The 19,150-nt window shown below is 34.9% G+C and overlaps 1 protein-coding gene across 4 annotated transcripts in view; it reads right to left on the bottom strand.

Moving 5' to 3' along the window:
• Positions 1 to 430: 430 nt before the first annotated feature.
• nckap1 (NCK-associated protein 1) overlaps positions 431 to 19,150 on the bottom strand; it is a 46,113-nt gene continuing 27,393 nt past the window's right edge. For all 4 annotated transcript variants that reach the window (XM_088930041.1, XM_088930040.1, XM_088930038.1 and 1 more), the window contains 14 exons: positions 16,053 to 16,172; positions 15,263 to 15,402; positions 14,773 to 14,904; positions 13,672 to 13,890; positions 12,491 to 12,621; positions 11,065 to 11,162; positions 9,642 to 9,735; positions 9,178 to 9,260; positions 8,868 to 8,948; positions 8,466 to 8,559; positions 3,181 to 3,297; positions 2,788 to 2,897; positions 2,043 to 2,132; positions 431 to 1,285 (listed from right to left, as the gene is read on the bottom strand). In XM_088930041.1, coding sequence (XP_088786167.1) covers positions 1,169 to 1,285; positions 2,043 to 2,132; positions 2,788 to 2,897; positions 3,181 to 3,297; positions 8,466 to 8,559; positions 8,868 to 8,948; positions 9,178 to 9,260; positions 9,642 to 9,735; positions 11,065 to 11,162; positions 12,491 to 12,621; positions 13,672 to 13,890; positions 14,773 to 14,904; positions 15,263 to 15,402; positions 16,053 to 16,172 — 1,626 coding nt within the window. In that variant the 3' untranslated portion in view covers positions 431 to 1,168. The remainder of the gene's footprint in view (positions 1,286 to 2,042; positions 2,133 to 2,787; positions 2,898 to 3,180; positions 3,298 to 8,465; positions 8,560 to 8,867; positions 8,949 to 9,177; positions 9,261 to 9,641; positions 9,736 to 11,064; positions 11,163 to 12,490; positions 12,622 to 13,671; positions 13,891 to 14,772; positions 14,905 to 15,262; positions 15,403 to 16,052; positions 16,173 to 19,150) is intronic.

Raw genomic sequence — 19,150 nt, 5'->3', positions numbered from 1 at the left:
AACCACCAAACAATCAACATCGCAATGGGCCAAAAATCTGGTTTGATTACAACCTGGGGTGCCTTCTGTTTCTGTTTGGAGTTCATGTTCTCCCTATATTTGCATGGGTTTTTGCCAGGAGCTTAAGGCTACTTCCATCTTCAGCTTGGCTGTGTATTGTTTTCAAAATGCCTGTCTGTGTATTCTTGCAATGTAGGGTATCCATCCATGGCTCTGGGTTCATGTGACTCAAGTCAAGCGCTTTCTGATAATGGATACTTTACAGACCTACATATTGTACTGAAGGGTGCAATATTAAACTGTAGAAAAGTAAGAATACTCTGTACAATAATTAGTAAATATTTTGTTTAGGATCTGCCAATAATGGTAATCTCTGAACTAATAATTCAGCATAAACAAATTCCTTATAAATAAAGTCAGGGAACAGGAGTTGATATACCCTAATGTTTATTTTGTGTTACGGAAGATACACTGGAATTTCAAAAAATTTAAAACATATAAAAAAGTGGTTAAGGGAGAACAATTTATAAACATTCAATAAATATGTAAGAATGTTTATCATACCATACAGAAGAGTACAATGGTAGTGTTAATGCCAAGACGGCTTAATGAAAGTTAGTTTAAAAAATTATACTATGCTTTGTACAAACACCTTCTGATCCTTGTAATACTGTGTTGTTAACAACAGTTCTGCTTAGCTCCAAACAAAATGAGATGCTAGTGTCAATAATTTGGCAAATATTTCAAAGAAAAAGTGTAAAAATGTAAATCCACAAAAAGCACATTATAACCCACACAGATGAAATCTAGAACAACCATCTAAAAAGAACCACTATCATTTAAGCATTTCAGTAAACAAGCAACATATTTTGCATGATTGAAGATACTTAAAATCAACCCCCTCCCCCCCAAAATATTTTTTAAACACAAATGGTGTCAAACATGGATTTAGTAGTGTCACTGAGTCTCATCAACCAAGCTTATAGATTACTATACCTGTTATATGAAACAAATTGTCATTAATACACCTTTTATGAAAAAAGAAACATGATCTGATCCCACATAAATCTTGCTTTAAGACTAAAATGCAAAACAACCCACACAGTTTTATGTATTACCAAGGCCAAAGGAATCCACTCTTCAGACCTTGGATTCAGGGTTTTAACTTTTATGCTGAAGATGTAACACTCTGCTTGTAGACTGCATGGTACGCATTCCGTAACAGGACGTATGGGAAGCATGACTCCAGCAAGTCCATAGTAAGGAATGGGGACTCTTGCACAATCTGTTGCAAAATGAAAATAGGATTATATAAAAAATACCTATTGAATACAACATAACACTTATTAACCATCTATAAAAGGTTATTAATGTTTTATACAACATCTTTCAAGACATCTCAAAGCACTTCATAGTGGAGGTAAATAATCAACAGTGTTTGACAGAAGGAACAGCTGAAACAAAAAAACAGCATTTCTTTATTAGCAGGTTGGCAACAGGTTAGGCAACGCTAACCTGAAAAAATGCATTTTTTTAAATGCTAAATAATCTCATACGGTATCTATGTTATCAGGCCAAACCATGGAATGAGACTAAGACTGCCTTTTTGATAAGGGTGAAAAAGACCAATGCAACATTATATAGGCCTAAGCAATGCAGTGTTCCTTTAGTTAGAAAGCTAGTGCAAATATTCCTTGGAAATGAGATCATGATATTTGTAAAGGAATGAAGTAAACAAGCAAAGAATGCAGTACTGTTTCATATAATTATAACTCCAAATATAAAATTGATTCATCACAAAACTTAAGTATTTTAGAAAAAGCTTGTTCTGGTATTCCCAGACATCACGGTGAGCTCACTGTCAAGGTACTTGATTAGCAAAAGGATGACTTCAGTGTGACTATTGTGCTCATGCCAAGCTATGTTTCCACTGGGAAGTGACTTATGACTCTCAGAGATGTTTGTGGAAAATCCTTTGTTGACTCTTCAGTAGTACCATCCCCTAGGTTATGAATACAGCTTGTACTGAACAAACTACTCACCATATCAAGGAGCAAGTAAACAGATTCCCTGTTTCGTGTAGTTGTTTTATCTGTCTCCTGTCCAATTTTCAGCAGGCTGGAAGAAGCAAGCTTAAAAAACAATAAAAAGAGTATTAATGCAATAAATCACATAGTCCTAGTCTCAGTAAATAATTTGCAAAAGCCACATTTTTTAAGAGCTCTATTTCAATTACAGTTGCAGGTTACACAAAAGCACAGTCATCTTTACCAATATATTATGCTGAATCTTTTAACAATTGCTTTGTTCCAAGACTGTAAAAAATGTTGTTAGTGAATTACCACAAGAAGCAATATTAAAGTTTTAAAACTGTTTTCTAGAGTCTTAATAAAGATTCAAACTTGAAACTGTAAACTAGAGTTGCTGGCATATTGTTAAATAATTCTAAGGAAAATAGGGTGCACATGCTTTAAACGATGCATAAAAATTCCACGTTTTCCAGGAAAATAAATTCAAGGTACTAAGAATTATTTGGAATCTCAAACCTTTATGGAACATTAAGTGTAATAAATCTCATTAATGACAGCACATTTATACTCTTGCTAAGGGTAAAACAGAATGGTGAATTCTCAAATGGAAGTCTGACTTGATCAAAGCAGAGAATAAAACCTTTACTGGATACTTCAGTGTCAATTCACTAGTCAAAAAGTGTAACTATTAACAATGTAAGCCAGTGATGTGAGTGGCAGTACCCTTTATGACAAAATAATCAGACTTTGCACTTACAGCCAGAAACTCCTTCAGACGGTCCTCAATACTCCCCTTGTGAATGGTAAACAGGGCAGCAGCTATCTGGTTTATAGCTTTTGCCAAACAATGAATATTGTTGCAGTGTCCTTGAAAGAATAATAACAAGTTAGCAAAATATACTGATAAATGAGTTAAAGTACCCCCAATAAGAAAATGCATTACTCATTTTTCTAGTAAAACATGTATATAAAACCTATTTTGGAAAAACTTTAAAACACACAATAATTGTAAATCAACACAGAATAATATATTGTATATTACAAAATAAAACAAAATCACATACAAAAAATAAGCATCAATATCAGACATTTACACCAGAACAAATACACAATCTAACATTTTAGCTACTTCTAGAAGAATTCAAATTACCTTCAATTGCAGGACTGTACTGTGACATGACATTGCTTGCCAGAGTTGGCATTGAAACTGCCACAAAAACCATCAAAAGGCAAGCAATTTTATATTCCTCCTCTGGGCTGATATTTTCTGGAATAAAACACATTTTAGATGGTTTAGTCTTAAAATAATTGGATTTCCTGATTCTTCTTGCACTACTTTTACTCTCCATGTCCACATCATTTTTAAGGTCACTGAACATTACTTTTTTTTTTTACAATGGCAAGAAACAGATACAAACACCACATTGCATCTTAACATTAAGTTCATGGATGTTTTTGTCATAAATTGAAAGACTTCCAAGGACCATTCTGACAATTTGTAAAAAGCTCATGTAATTAGTTGAATCTAATTTTTAACGTTTATATTTACTAACCACATTAGAAAAAAATAAAGCTGCTGTAATAAAAATGCTTAAGGATCCAAAATCCCACACACAACCAATCAATGTACATGTACATTAGTCCTGGAATGGATCAATAGAATTTCCTATACAAACCAAAAGATTCACATCTTATGTTTTACTCACTTTATGCACATTACAGCATGTTATGCTTTATTATGAGAACAGTTTATTTATATCACACCTGTTATAGTCATTGGTCAGGTGACAGCAACATTTTTTAAAAGCCTGTGCAGAATACTGTTATGCAGTATTGAGGATATCTATATGGATTAGTATACAGACACCGAACAGTCTTGTCCACCCCTCAGTGCAATTAGAGATCAGTTTTTAGGCAGGCCTAGAGAGAAGTGGCAATACAGAAGGCTGCAAATACCAAATCCAAACCCTTCTTAGAGAATGGAGTACAAATAGCTGGAGACTGAAGTAAATTATATGCTAATATAAAAATGAAACTGCAGTTGGTCCAAGAGATTAGTACAGTATATCAGGCCATCATTCCACAACTTTTCTCTATCCCTGATTACAAAACAGGATTATGTAGATGCCATCTTTCACAGGACAAGTTTCTAGATATGGGGCCTTCTTCAAAGACTTTTTCAAGAAACTTCCACACTAACTGAGAGAAAAAGTTTAAAATGAATAGAGGTACCGTGTTCTTATTTTTCGAAATATTTACTTTCATGCCTTCTTGTAGAGTCAAAAGAAACTTGACTTGCATTTTGCTACATTTATTTGATACAGGATGAAGGGTTTAGCTTCAGCTAAGCCAGCAGGTATGCCTGGAATTTGGCTTTTTATTTTTGTAAGAATGATTTTCTCTTTCATATGACGGATTTATCTGTTATTCAGACCCCACTGGGATTTGTCACCATGAAATGTGGATGGCTATGTCTTGGGTTTGTAAAAGGGTCTAGTATTCTCTTATTGAAATTATTTCCAAGAAATCTGTATTTTTCATCTGTTATTTTTTGTAAATAAAAAAGCTGTGTTTAAGTTGTTCAAAGGCATGCTGCACATCGAACAAAGATGCTATTTGACTATGCTCTGAATCACTTGATGGCTGAGACGCTGTGTTTAACTTTTCTAAAATTGCTAAACCTGCTTGATGGGCTGATGTGAAGAAATCACTCACATTTATCACTTAAAGATGAGTATTATGGGACTCCTGAGTGGCTCAAGCAACACTGTTGCTAACCTGAGTGCAGTTTAATCCAGGCATCATGGGTTGGAGCCCGGATCATGTCCTTAACTGACTGTTAGTGCTGGATTCCCTAAGTGGCATGGGCTGTTATTATATTACTAGACAGGGATCTGGGCTACCTGCAAAACACTGATATCTTCAGCCACTAGGGTGCTTGTTAGTTAGGGATATCCCACTGCTCTTAATTGTGCCGACCCCCTGCATGGGGCTGTGTTGCCTCTGATGCGTTATCGCATAAGTAGCTTGATGGTGGGTGGGTCAGAGAAGTACGCCTTTACTTCATCACTACAAAATGTACTGGAGAATTTGTAGCCATGCATCAGGAGATGGAAAAGACAGAACTGGCTATTCCAAATTGGGAGGATTTAAATATTTGCCGATGCTGTATAGAAAAAATTGCAAAAGTTGACACTCCCTGTTTCACTGATCATTTTCTTGTTTTTTTTTAAGTATCAAGGGCCAAGACAAACTATATACACCATTGCACAGTAATTAACTGTAAATTATATTAACAGTTCAACATTTGGAAATAATTCAAATAAGGCAATTTTGGGTCAATGAAGGTTTAATAACAGGGACTATTTTGATACTAAACATTAGGGGGTTTATGTTAAACAGTAAGGGCATGTAACAAAAATTTCTCAACAGACCAGAGACGGGACTGAAATCCCACAGGCTCCGAAAAGCTCTAGGAGAGTTAGTAGTAGTATTATTATTATACATTTCCTTTACAGGCCAAAAGCAGGAGTCTCAACCTGAAGATATTACTGTGGATGTATTTTCTGCTCAACAGCAAAATTACCCTTTCATTGCTGGGAAATAACGTGACAACCTGTCATCAATGTATATAAACACAAATATGACTATATAAGTGGAAAATTACTGTGCTGTACAGAATGTCAAAAATTGTTTGGGCTCGCATTAGCCACCAGTTTCATTATTTTCCCCCTGCATTCTAATTTGTTAGAAGTTAATCAAACCATTTTAATTAATAAAATACAATACCTACAGTATACTTGTGTTTTCGTGGGAGTTTCCTAACCAAAGTTGGACATCATTAAATACTTTCTGGGCTGAAGATAAGTATTTAGAGTCATAAACAAAATATCTTATTTTAACATAAAAATGTGCATTTCAAGAAATCCTAAGAAGATTATTCACCAAGACAAAACCATAACCAGAGCCTATTCTGGTAATAGGCTACGTTTTCTAATATTGCTTCAGATTATTCTAAAACTGAGATCCATGCCATCAGTTAATCTTTACTGTTCCATATTCGTGTTGTGATTCTGTCTCTGCCTCCTTCAGAAATGTAACACTTCAATATGCTAACAATCCTAAACACAGATATGAATGACCTCAATTTATACAGAGACTTTGGGGATAAGTAATGTGTAAAATTCTAAAACTAAAATTCTTCAGTAAAATGCTGAGCTGTATGAATGTACATTATTCTAGTAATTCACCTTGATTAAAAGCAACAGCCAAATTATTAATTTCACACTAATAACTAGTATTTATAATTAATGTACTATCACAGAACAGACACTATCTCAAAATATGAAATGATTATATTAGCCTGTACTTCGTGGTTTTTTCTGCATATGAAGGTGATCGAAAATATATTGAAAATTAAAGGAAACGTATATACAGTAACTGCAACAAATTCACCACATAATCAGAAAATGTACAAACTTTTTTGTAGCAAGCACACCAATACTTTACAGACATGACACTGGCAATTCCATTACGCTAATCAACATTTGTAATTAACAGTCGATCTACTGTTAAAGTCACAGGTTAGTACTGCATGCTCTTCACTAGGCTGCAGATGCTGTTGTGTATGATTCAGTTATATTTGTTTTGTAAAGCCTGAATAAGCATGTGCCTGTTCACTGGTCTCCGAGTCCTACATAATTCATGCTGTCCTATCTCAGACCATCAATGTTCAATGTTAGCACCAGACTTGGTGATTCAGACACAACTGGCATTGGTACAGTATATGAGCACCATGAGGCTACAACGATGATGAAACAACGAAAATGAGATTATCACAGAACAGACACTATTCCAAAGACTATTTTAATGAACTGCAGTTCCAGGACTCAAGTGTTGTTGCACCTTGTAGTTAGGTTGCCATCAACCTGTGTAGCAAGTTTATACTCGCCACTAGACCACTGCACTTGAACATACACTATTCCACCAACTGTGCACTACTTATTTAAAAAATAATTTGCTCACAGTAATTTAATAACATAACCCAGACTGAAAGGGCCATCAGCTGAAATGTGTTTGATTCACTGAATTAGACTGTTTCTGAATCACAAAATCGAGTCTGAGTCAGTAAAGGATTTAGAAGATACTGAATCAGAGAATTAAATCTAAGCAAACACAAACATATTTGAGCTAGAGAATGTAACAGCACCAATAAAAACCAAAAACCAAAATTTCTGAAAAGAGGCTTCCTCATTATGATGCTAAAATTAAGATATAATGCAAAATAGATAATTTTGGTAGTATCCCTTCTTCCATATTAAACTATTTTAAGAAACACGATTCTATTTTTATGAAAATCATAGATGAAATATCACATATATAAAGATGAGGTGTTGAGAATTTAGCTTATAGATGTTATAGATGGTTGTCTTTAGCAGGGTAAAAAAAAAGTAAAACAAAATTAAAAATACAGACTACTGACTATGAACTACGCTTATTTAATTATACTAAATTAAACCAAAACTATTTTGTTCTAGTAGTTGATTAGGTAATATAACATGTTGACATCAAAATGAGATTTTATTAATATGTCAAGAAAGGTAAGGTGAAATTATTAAAGGAGAACTAATGAAAAATTAAACAGTAACTTGACAATTTAAGTGTAATTTCTGAACAAATCAAATCCAATAATAGTTATCAGCTAAACTTTTAATAGTGTACTAAAAATCAGCATTTAACAGTAAAAGCAATATCACACCATATTTTCTATGGGACACACAGCTGAAGTGGAATTGAAAGACTGATCTGGGTCACTGAGATTTCAGTTTACCTATTTAAAATACTTTGTTAATACATTATCCAAAATTTTAAAGACAAAATTCTGTATTCTTCTTGTAATTGGTGTATACAGTGTTTGAATGCTCTTATCATAGTCTGATGTAATTTTTGAAAAATAACCAGCAAAATACATTCTTAACACAGACATTGAATCCAAGTACACTATTAATACAGGATTATGTGTTTTATGGAGTTCAACAATTTCTGATTTCATCATGTTTATTATATCACATTTAACTCAAGTTTCCAAGTTCCTCCCTTTTCTCTCTGAGCTCTCAGTTTGGATCTGAATCATTTCCTGTGTTCCCTCATTAGGCTCCAAGCTCAAGTCCTCTCACTGAACTGAATGACTTAGTGAATCCAATTAATAAATCATCTAGGAAACTGGGAATTAATCTTTCACTGAAATGATTCAATTAAAAAAACAAACTGTGAACAACACAGCTCTACAATATACGGAAAACAGGAAAAAACAGCATTTAAGAAGTAATTCTTTTTTCATTGGAAATTAGTCAGTGAAAGTAAACTTCCTAACCACAACAAGTCATTATTTTAAGCACAGTTTTATCTTAGATCATTTTTCAACCTTTGACTTACCAGACTTTTGAGAAGATAAAGCCACAACTAAGGCTGGATCAATCTCACAGGGCAATCCTGCTGCTGAAGAAAGCTCATACACATTCATTGCCACCTGTTAAATTCAAGAGTTAATGATACATTTCCTGTCTAAAATTAACTAATAGATAATAAGCCTTTAAGCACAATATACACTATAGTTATTATATTAAATCTAAAAATGATTCACAGTACAATATTCTGTAACTATACCTATATAATTCTTCTCATACAACAAAGGCTATAATCTCAAAAACAATGTTAAAAAGAGTTAAAAAAGCACATTTATAACGTCAGATTTGGAGACTGAGGTGATAGCATGTTCTGATTTGCTCATCTATGTGTTCATATTTTGGGGGGGAATAAGGCAGAACATCCGTTTACCTTCATATCAGTTTCTCTTGGAATGTGATCCTTGAAGTCTTCAACTGAGCTTACAAGAAAGGGAATGTGGCAAGACAACACCTGCAGTACGGCAAACCAATTAGAACAAATTGAGAAACGATTCTATTTTATGGTGTGCTTTTGTTAATTGGTTAGCCTTGTGTGGATTGAACATAAGAAAACAATAAACACATACCATATCTACTACTTCAAAACATGTAATCATAACGTTTCAGGACAATACAGCTATTAGATATAGCATTTAAACTAAATCGGAGCAGTAGATTATATGTGTAGAATTGAAACCTACATCTCTGAGTGCTTCTTGCGCCAGTGAGCGGAATGAAAGAATCACACCGATAATGGTCATCCTCTTCAAGACACTGTCAACTGCTACAATACCAATAAAAGGAAGACTTTAATTGCATGGTTTTGAACTGAACTAGGTAATATAAAGCATTCAGTACAACAGCATTGACATACATAACATTAATAGCAACAACAGGAAGTATGGCACAATACTAATATACCAAAAGTAGATTAATTCATATACAACTAGGTTCTCTTTTTAGATATTGCTTTTTGAACAGGACTGGAATTAAATGTTACCTAAAAGATGATTTGTGTTTAAAACATAACACATACATAATTTTATTTGATGATACTAATAACAGCTATATGTGTCACATTCTCTATTCCTTATCTGCTTGGCAGTTTCTAATCCTTAAAGCATTTTATTGCCAGTAAAACGTTCAGATGCTGCTTAATACCCACATGTAAGCTTCTTGAACAGTGCTGCCATCTGGTCTGGCTTGTCAAAGCTGGTCCTCATTTGTGTCAGCACTTCAACATTATCCACCACCAGTTTCTAGAGAGAAACAAGGCCTCATGTCAGACATTGTGGCAATAAGGGAATAAGGCAAAAAGAATCCTGAGGACTTTTCAATTTGGAAAACAGGAAGCAGCAGTTATGAGTACCAGATGTGCCTGCTATTCTGTTTTCTTAAAGACATTTAGATCCATGTAATTGTTCATGATGGGTCTCTTGGCTCAAAACAGACAGTTTTAAAAAATGACACTATACATTTCTTCTTCTATTACACCAGAAACTGCGCACACTAATCAACAGTAGCAGAATGTTGTTTAAAGTCTCTGGAAATGAATCTGAGAAAAAAAGACTGTCTACTATTTCTACAGCAAATTGTACCCATTATAAATAAACAGGGAAGAAAGTACGAAAATGCCAAAACTTAAAAGTAGCTGAATTTTACAAGAGTTCAGGTGGGTAGCTGCGTCAGCATGCGTAGGCTACAAAGGAACAAGTAATAGGTTTATTCCATGCTGAAAAGAGAAAAAAGAAAACACAACGTTTTGGCCGTGGAGCCTCCTCCAGGTGTGAACCTGAAGAAGGCTCCACAGCAGAAACGTTGTGTTTTCTTTCTTCTCTTTTCAGCATGGAATAAACTATTACTCATTGAATTTAACAAGAGTTCTATAAAACTAACTGACATTACTATACATTATATGTTTAAATCATACATATAAATCTGGAATAAATAGTTATTCCAGTATAGATTAAGAAAGCCAGGTTTCTTAGATTTCCAAAACTAGCACATGTTTTCCAATTACTCAAGTTGAGATCAGGGAGATCTTTCTCTCCAAATACCCCTCTTAAGGTATCTGCATCAATCATAAACATTGGAAGACCCAGCAACAGAGTTGGCAGGTGTAATACTATCGAGCACTGAACCCACCAACCTTAAAAAGACCAAATAATCTGAACATGCAACAGGAATCCAAAGTTGCATCTGACAACCCTTTCGTTCACCAGGACAAAACTCAAACTCTACATCATAACCACCTGCAAAACATGCATTTACCCAGCATTACCATTCTGGCTACATTGCATAATCTGCAAACTTTAGATTAGAATTTATCATTTAACTCTTAAAACCTTAACACATGTTCATATAATAGGGTCTGCTGGTATTAATAAGATTTACTGATACGACAACCCACAATAGAGAGCAGAATTAAGACATAATAGGATGATAAATCTGCTTTCTTGTTTAATATCCAATATGAGTTTCAGTTTGAAATTAGGAAGCCAATGCATTTCAATGGTGATACTGACACACCACTACCTTTTAAAAGATGATAATTACTGCCACTTGCTGAATAGGAACCATAACTTTACCTTGAGTTCTGCCACCTGCGATGAGATGTGCCACATGAGACTTTCACTGAGAAATTTCATTCCATATGGTCCCAGCAACTCGGAAAGAGCCCTCATTTCTGTGGAAGAAACATGAAACATGCAACACTATTTGTCAGTGCATGGAAGCCTAGTCACCAACTACAACCACTAGGATGCTTTCTTACTCTACATAGCAATTTTCTCAACCATTTCATTAGTAATACAAATATACTGCTGTTTCTCACCAAGCATCATTAGACACCCCCAGAAATTACGTATATAATTTAGCTTTAACTATCTCTTTCATTTAATAACTTTTAGTTTTTGGCAGCCATCAAGCAGTGATTACTACGTAATTTTTATGCCCATTATTTTATTTCTAAAATAATTTAGAGTGCCGCTCAAAAATATCTGGGTAGTTGAAAACTAAATTAATTTCTAATTGTCATAATGATCAATACAATGCACATTTTATTTTTAGATAATAACATCCGTTCACTTGATCATAATAGGAACAAAACATTCGTTGTGTTTAACAATGATTTCAAGTGACCAAAACTATCGGGACACATGCAAATTAAGTACATTTCAGAGTGTAAATATTGGTATTTTTTTTTAAATGACCATCTGTCATGTTTTGGCAAGGCTTTGCTGAGTTCCTGCCTATTCTTTGGATGTTTTGACTGTGATTTTGCTAACATTACTCCCGCACTCCAGAGGTTGTCAGTGCTCGCACTGACAGTTGTTTTCAGGTTTACCTTAATAGCTCTGATGATTTTTTTCATCATCAAAGGCAAATATTTTTGGCTGACTTCATTTTTTTGCCTTTGTTGATTAGTACTAATAACTTTGGTTTCTTTCTTCCTTGGTATATTCCAAATAGTTGATCTTGGTACACCCAAGTTCTGCTCTGAGGTTCTTATTGATTTTTTTTCCTTTCAGCTTCAACATTGCCTATGCTTCTTTAACAGTAAGGTTTTTGGTTTTCATTCTGACATTTGACTACAGACTCCAAACACTGAAGTCAAAGTGAGAAAAGTTGATAGGATATTTTTATTAGTGCCTCTTTACTCAACAAATTACCTGACCAACAAGAGAAAAATGTCAGCCAACTGGCCCAATACTTTTACTTCAATGCTATGAATTTCATTCACTTAAATAGGGTAGAATTTAACTGACTTCATTAAAAAGACACTTAGAATTTTTTTTGTATTTAGTTCAATTTAGAAGTTGTAGTGGTTTTAGTTTATAGCTAAAAGCTTATTGTAGACTACATAACAAAATATCACATTCTATATTTTTATATACATAATCACACGCATGGTAAATTATATCTTCCAAGATGATGTTTCTGAGTTCCATGAGGCTATAACATGAAGATTATGAAGAGGAACATTTTGGCCACATCTGTATCTATTAATCTTACCCGATATGTCTGAGTATTCTTCTGCATTAAATGTCAATTCATTCTCTGTAGGCAAGTTCACAAATGCTTTCATGGCTGGAAAGTATGCAATGTGTCCATTGCTTACTTGTCTCAGTAACGTTTCCAAATACCTATAAAAAAGATTTTATGAGATATAGTTATTTGCAGCACTAGAGCCCTTTTGGAATTGATCATTTAATTGCTACTACGAAATATTTAATTCTAGATTTGTTTCTTTTAAAATTAAGACTGCAATGATACCTTGATAGGTATAGTACCTTTCAAAAGTATTCAAACCCTTGCACATTTCATATTTTGTTGCTTTAAAGCTGTTATATACACAACCAACTCAAAACCACCTAAGTGAAACTGCAAATTGTAGCAAGTGTTTTTGTGATCAGCCAAGTCAAAATTTGAACTCTGTGATCTAAATGTAAAGCACGGCATTTGATGCAAACCCAACTCAGTCAACACCATCCTTACTGGCAAGCGTGTTGGTGGTGCCATTATATCATAGTTCTGCTTCTCATCAGCAGGGACTGGAAAGCCTTTCAAAACTGATGGGAACACAGATAGTGCAAACTACTTTCAAATCCTAGAGGATAATTTTCTACTGACCTAAAACTGGGATAAAATTTCACCTTTTGACAGGACATTGATCCAAAGCACAAGGGCAAAGTTACACATGAGTGGTTTCAGAGCAGTAAACTGAATGTCCTTGAGATGCCCATTCCAAATCCTGACTTAGATTCTATTGAGATCAGTGTAAAGACTTGAAATGTGATCACCAAGCAATTAGTGAGATAATCTGCTAATATAAATATGCAAAAATTGCATCAACACATTATGAAAAGTTGGTAGCGACTTACTCAAAAAGATCTGGGGATGTAATTGATGCAAATGGTGCTTTCACCAGATTCATGGGTATCAATACTGACGCATTAATCATTAATTGAGTTATGCAAGTCATAAGTTTTAAATAAAATCTAAGGTTTAATGTTTAAAATGTGCATGCATCATTTTGTAACTTCAGAAAATGTGGTGCCATAGAAATGGTCTGAATACTATTTCAAGGCACTGTATACCTATTTCCAGCCATCTGCTTCTTTTAGTTTTCTTTCACATAACAGAGGCTAAAAATATGTCGGTTCCACACACAACAGATTTCTCCAAATACTTACCAGTTTGTGTACAGACTGGTTATTGTTGGTTCTCCATGACTATCTAAGTGCTGTGTCTGCTGCAGGAGAACATTGTTAAACACTCTTGTGATATCAATCTGTACATAGTTTTCAATGGACTGCAGTACTGTCATGTAGGCCCTTACACTGGTCAAAAGTTCTGATGGTTTTGCAATTTCTTGTGTTGCCTGATTGTACATAGTCATCCCAACAATGGATCTAGAAGAAAAAATAAACATATAATCTTTCTGTTCATATATTTCAGAAAGTACATTTTAACATGTATTTATCTCCATTTGAAGATTAAAGGCAAATGAGCTTTGAAACATGAGAATATTTTCCAGATAGTGTACACTATGGGTAACTTCAGGCTCAACGTTAGACATAGCCTGCTACAATTTAGAAATAAAATTCCAGCAAATAAGGATAAAAATTAAGAGTATATTAATTGCTTGCCATTACATGACAAAAGTAACAAAAAGCTTAAATATCATTAGTGAAGCAAATTTTGAATAAGTAGCATATTTGTTTTCAAACAAGTAAGCTTGTTTGAGTAAGGTCCCCAAGGATAATAACATTTTAATTCCTTCCTTGACCTGCAGGACAAAGGAGCAGTAAATAGGTGTAATAAGCCCACACAGGACAGGAAAACTGGATTACCTTTGGGGTCCAGTGCTCAAGAAAGAAAACCTAGCCAAGCAACTCACGTCACAGCCTTGAAGCTGAGAGTGGAAAATACCTGTTATTCATCAAGCTTTGTTTATTTGGTTGGATAAGTTCTTTGCTGGACTGCAATCAAAAGTCAGTTTACTAATCAAAACTGCATCTCACTCTCCAATAAATACAGTTAATTAAAAGGTAAACTGAAGAACAGAATACAGGGGAATTATGCCACTGAGTGAGTTTGACAAGCAAAGATTGTAAAACATGTAAGGTAGTTAAAAGTTAATCACCTTTAATTCATGTTATACTTATTTCTTGGTAAACAGGAGAACCCTCTTTCAGTTTCCAAAATTCCCAGTACCGTTTCAGATGCATAATGTAGCTTTCCTCTCTTGATATTTAAAATGTAACTGCTTTTTCTGACACAGATATACGTACTTGGTAAAGCGGATTTCCAGATGTGACGTCAAATATTCCCTTGGAGTGAAGGTGTGTTCCCAAACGACCATATTTGGTACGTAATTGATAGAGAAACACAGTTCTGACAGTGCTGTATGCAGCTTATCCAAGCTAAAAAATAAAACATCACCACACATTGAAGAGATTTCCCTTGAATTACACTGTAGATCGATGATATTAAAATAAATTAACTTTCAAACTATCTTTTAACTTCAAATGCTCAGTTCAATCACTCTTTTGTAAAACTCTCTTCTCTAACACAGATGAAGACTTTGGGATCGAGGCTGGCCTTTTTCACAGTTCAGGGTCATTAGTTAGATAAAATACCAGCAGGATCACAGGTCACAGGGTAACATGACTGCCAAGCCATAAAGAAAACCAAACCCAGGCTTCTCTACTCACTGTTTTAAAAAAGATGTTTTCACCAATTAAATTAAACATGTACACTTTAAGATAGATGAGCACTTACTTGGTAACAAGAAGCCTGTTCTTTCTCATGCTTTCAACTCCCGGCTTCTCTCGTTCAGGTTCTCCTTTCTTCCCAGTCTGCTTTTTAGACTTCTTGTTCACCGCTTGACTGATGGTTTTGGCACAATGTTTTGGCAGTAACTGAAATGGCAGAAAAAAAGGATGATCTTTATCAAAACTTTTATAAGAACCCCGCTGATTAACTGGATTCTGGGCATTGGATGGACAAGTCTGGTAAATTATGAGCAAACCGCACATTCATTAATGAAAAGAAAATGAAATAATGTCTTTAACAACACCAGACTCTCCTAAAACAGAAAACAGTGAAGGCTATCTGATTAGAAAGTACAGAACACGAATTGAGCTTGTTATAAACTAGAAAGAACTGCACAGTACAATGCATTTCAGTGGAAAGTACATAATTTAGTACAATAACTTGAATACCTCACAAGCATTTGTACTGGAAAAAATTATATAATGATACAATTGAAATAACTGGTACAGCGTTTCTGAGGTTAGTGCTTTGAAGAAAGTATAGAAGCTTGTCTCTTCTAAACATATCTGAAGCACGCATTTTTAGATAGTTGTTCGTAAAGATTTTGTGAACAACTTGTGATTTTAAACCAGTGCTCTCATTACATACTCAATAGTGAAATTAATAGCTTGCATGACTGTGCATACATATGCAAAGAAAGCAAACCAGAAGAATTACCAAATGTCTGACCTACCTTTTATTTGTACTTGCATCCAAACAGAGCCTAAAGGAAACATGGCATTCCTTAGCCTCTTACCTGGTCACTAAGAGTGCACTGTTCTGTGCAAATGTCTGTAATGAGATTCCGGGCTTGCTTTGCCATTTCATCCAAAAACATATTACACAAAGACAGACTCCGGTCTCCAATATGATGTCGCTATTCAAAAGAAAGAATAATGAAGATTTTGGGAATACCAGCACCATACATTTCTAATTTATTGGAATAAACTGTAAATAATAGGAGATGACTAAGAACAATCACTCCTGAACAATTATGTTTTCCATTCATTTGATGTGACAAGTGATTTTGTACACTTTACCACCAATAATTTCAAACATATGGCTAATTTTACAGATTTACAATTTTAATGCTTCTAAATTGAATCTGAAACTTTTAGTAAAGTTTCACAAAATACCTTTTAATACTTAAAATACATTAAGAATATAATTTTACTGTTTTGCATGATTTTAAAACTACAGAAAAATAAAATGATATATTTTTCTATTTACTTTAATATGAGGACAGATGCAAGTTACAAATTTGAACACTTTCTTTTGACTTTTCGCAAGATAAACAAAACCTGCACTGCCAATTAGCACTCTTCTGTAAACATTTCCCACTGTTTTCCTTTAGGAATTGCTCTTACTATTATTTCTGTGCTTCCTTGAACTAAATCCAGATACCTTGCATTTAAATGTATTGGGACAGCAGAGTCAAAACCATTATTTTTGCTTTACAGTCATACAATTTATATTTGTGATCATGAAATTAGAATGTATTTTTGGGTAATTCTATGCATTAATTTGATCATAGAACTAAAACATACTTTTTTATCTTTTTTAAGTCATCATAAAGTTCTGTGAAAAAAGTATTTGCCCCCTTTCAAATTTTCTTGATGTTTGCATATTTTTGGCACTGAATGTTATCAGAGCATCATAGGTTGCTATTAATATAAAAAGTAAGACTGATTGAACAAATAACACCAAAGCTTGCTTCAGTTATTTCAAGTCATTCAACATCCAGTGTCCCTGTGTGAAAAAGTTCACACACCCTTAGATTCAGTAAATGGTTGCACCACGTTTAGCTGCAATAACTGCAACCAAACACTTCCTTGTGATGGTGATTATTCTCTCGCATTACTGTGTAGGAATGTGGGCCAATTCCTCCATGACAAAACACTTGGGGGTTTTCCTGCATGAACTGCTCGTTTCAGGTCCTGCCACATTTCTATGGGGTTTAGCTCTGGACTTTGACATGGCCATTCCAAAACATTGAATTTCTTCTTCTTCATCCACTCTCGGGTAGACTCGCTTGTATGTCTGGGATCATTGTCTAGCCTGCATGACACAACTGTGCTTCAGCTTCAGCCGATGGACAGATTGCCTGATATTCTATCCATCCATTTTCTAACCCCTTTATCAATCTAGGGTCACAGGAGAGCTGGAGTCTATCCTGACGAAGAGCGGGCGCAAGTCAGGATGCGCCCTTAACAGAAATGCCAGTCCATCGCAACACACACGCAGAGAAAAACAAGCACACTCTCACAACAGGGCCAACTTTCTCAAAAACCAATTAACCTACCAGTATGTCTTTGGACTGTGGGAGGAAACTGGAGCACCCAGAGAAATACCACATACAGCGAGAGAATACAAACTCCACGCAAATAGCACCCCAAGAATTGAATCTGGAGCCCCAGCACTGCGAGGCAGCAATGCTTAACACTGTGCCACATGTTGCCCAGATAGCCTGATATTCCCCTGTAGAATTATATAATACAAAACATCAGCTTTCTTCAATGATGGCAAGTCATCCATGTCCTGGAGCAGGAAAAGACATACCCAAATCATGACACCACCACTACCATGCTTGACAGTTGTTATGAGGTTCTTATTGTGAAATGCAGTGTTTGGTTTCTGCCAGATATAACGGCACCCAGGCGGGCCAAAAAGTTCCACTTTTGATTCAACTGTCCATAGAACGTTCCTCCAAAAGTCTGTAGGGTCATCCAGGTACTTTTTGGCAAACTTGAGATTAGCATTAAAGTTCCTTAGTAAGCAAGCAGTAGTAAGTGTAGTCTTCTTTACTACTCTCCCACAAATCCCATTTTTTCCCAGTGCTTTTCTGATGGTGGAGTCATAAACACTGACTTTATCCAAGGGCAGAAAGGCCTGCATATACCTGGAGTGGTTTTGGTAGACGACCACTCTTGGGAAGGTTCACTACTGTTTCAAAATCTTCTCCATTGCAAGACTTATGTCTCTGACTGAGGATACATGGAGCCCAGAGCTTTTGAAATATTTTTGCAACCTTTTCCAGAGTGACAGGCAACAATTACTTTTTTTCTGGAATATTTTTTGAGCAGGGCATGACATGCCTCTTGATTCTATATGGTAATTTACTATGATAAGAGCCAAAGTTTGTGTGTTTGATATAGAGGGGGCTGATTGTTTAATAAGGTATTTACACAACCGATCCTAAGTTATCCTTTTAAATGAATTAATTGAACTAAAGGTGCATTATTTTTTTTGCACAGAGACACTAGACATTGGATAACTAACTAGGTCCCACATAAACCTATGATGACATTCAGTGGTAAAAACATGCAAAATCTCATAAAAAACAAATACTTCTCCATGGAGTACATTCTCATTAAATAAGTCAGTTTCCAACACCACCTTCATATTTTATCATTACAGATTTAGGACAAAACTGGCATAATTATGACAAAATGAGCTATGTGCTTAGCAGAGAGAGAAACCATCAGCATAGGTAAGGAAAAATAGACTTAACTTTGGGTTTAATATGACCTTTGTAACCAACTCCCTGATCTTTTTTCAGTTACCATAAACTGCTCTGATTTTTTGTGTGCTGGGTGGAAATATTCATGGAAACTTTTAGTGCTTTTCCAATATAAATAAAGTTTGCAGCTGTGTAGAGTGGACATAGGAAGAGGAACATTTCAGAGGCATGCTGAGAAAGGGAGTTTCATGTTTGAACAAGAGAAATCCAAGCTTTACATGGCTCAATAAATCTCTTTTATTCTTTTAAGTGCTTTCAGATAGTTTTTTGTCAAGTTATTTTGTGCCACATGAAAATGCTCATTGCACCATTTATTTTTGTCCTGGCAGTTAACT

The sequence above is a fragment of the Atractosteus spatula genome, chromosome 13 (assembly GCF_055471065.1).
Source record: "Atractosteus spatula isolate fAtrSpa1 chromosome 13, fAtrSpa1.hap1, whole genome shotgun sequence".
NCBI classification, from domain to species: domain Eukaryota; kingdom Metazoa; phylum Chordata; class Actinopteri; order Semionotiformes; family Lepisosteidae; genus Atractosteus; species Atractosteus spatula.
The sequence above is the reverse complement of the archived record's forward strand: the minus strand, read 5'-3'. Positions and strand labels throughout refer to the sequence as shown.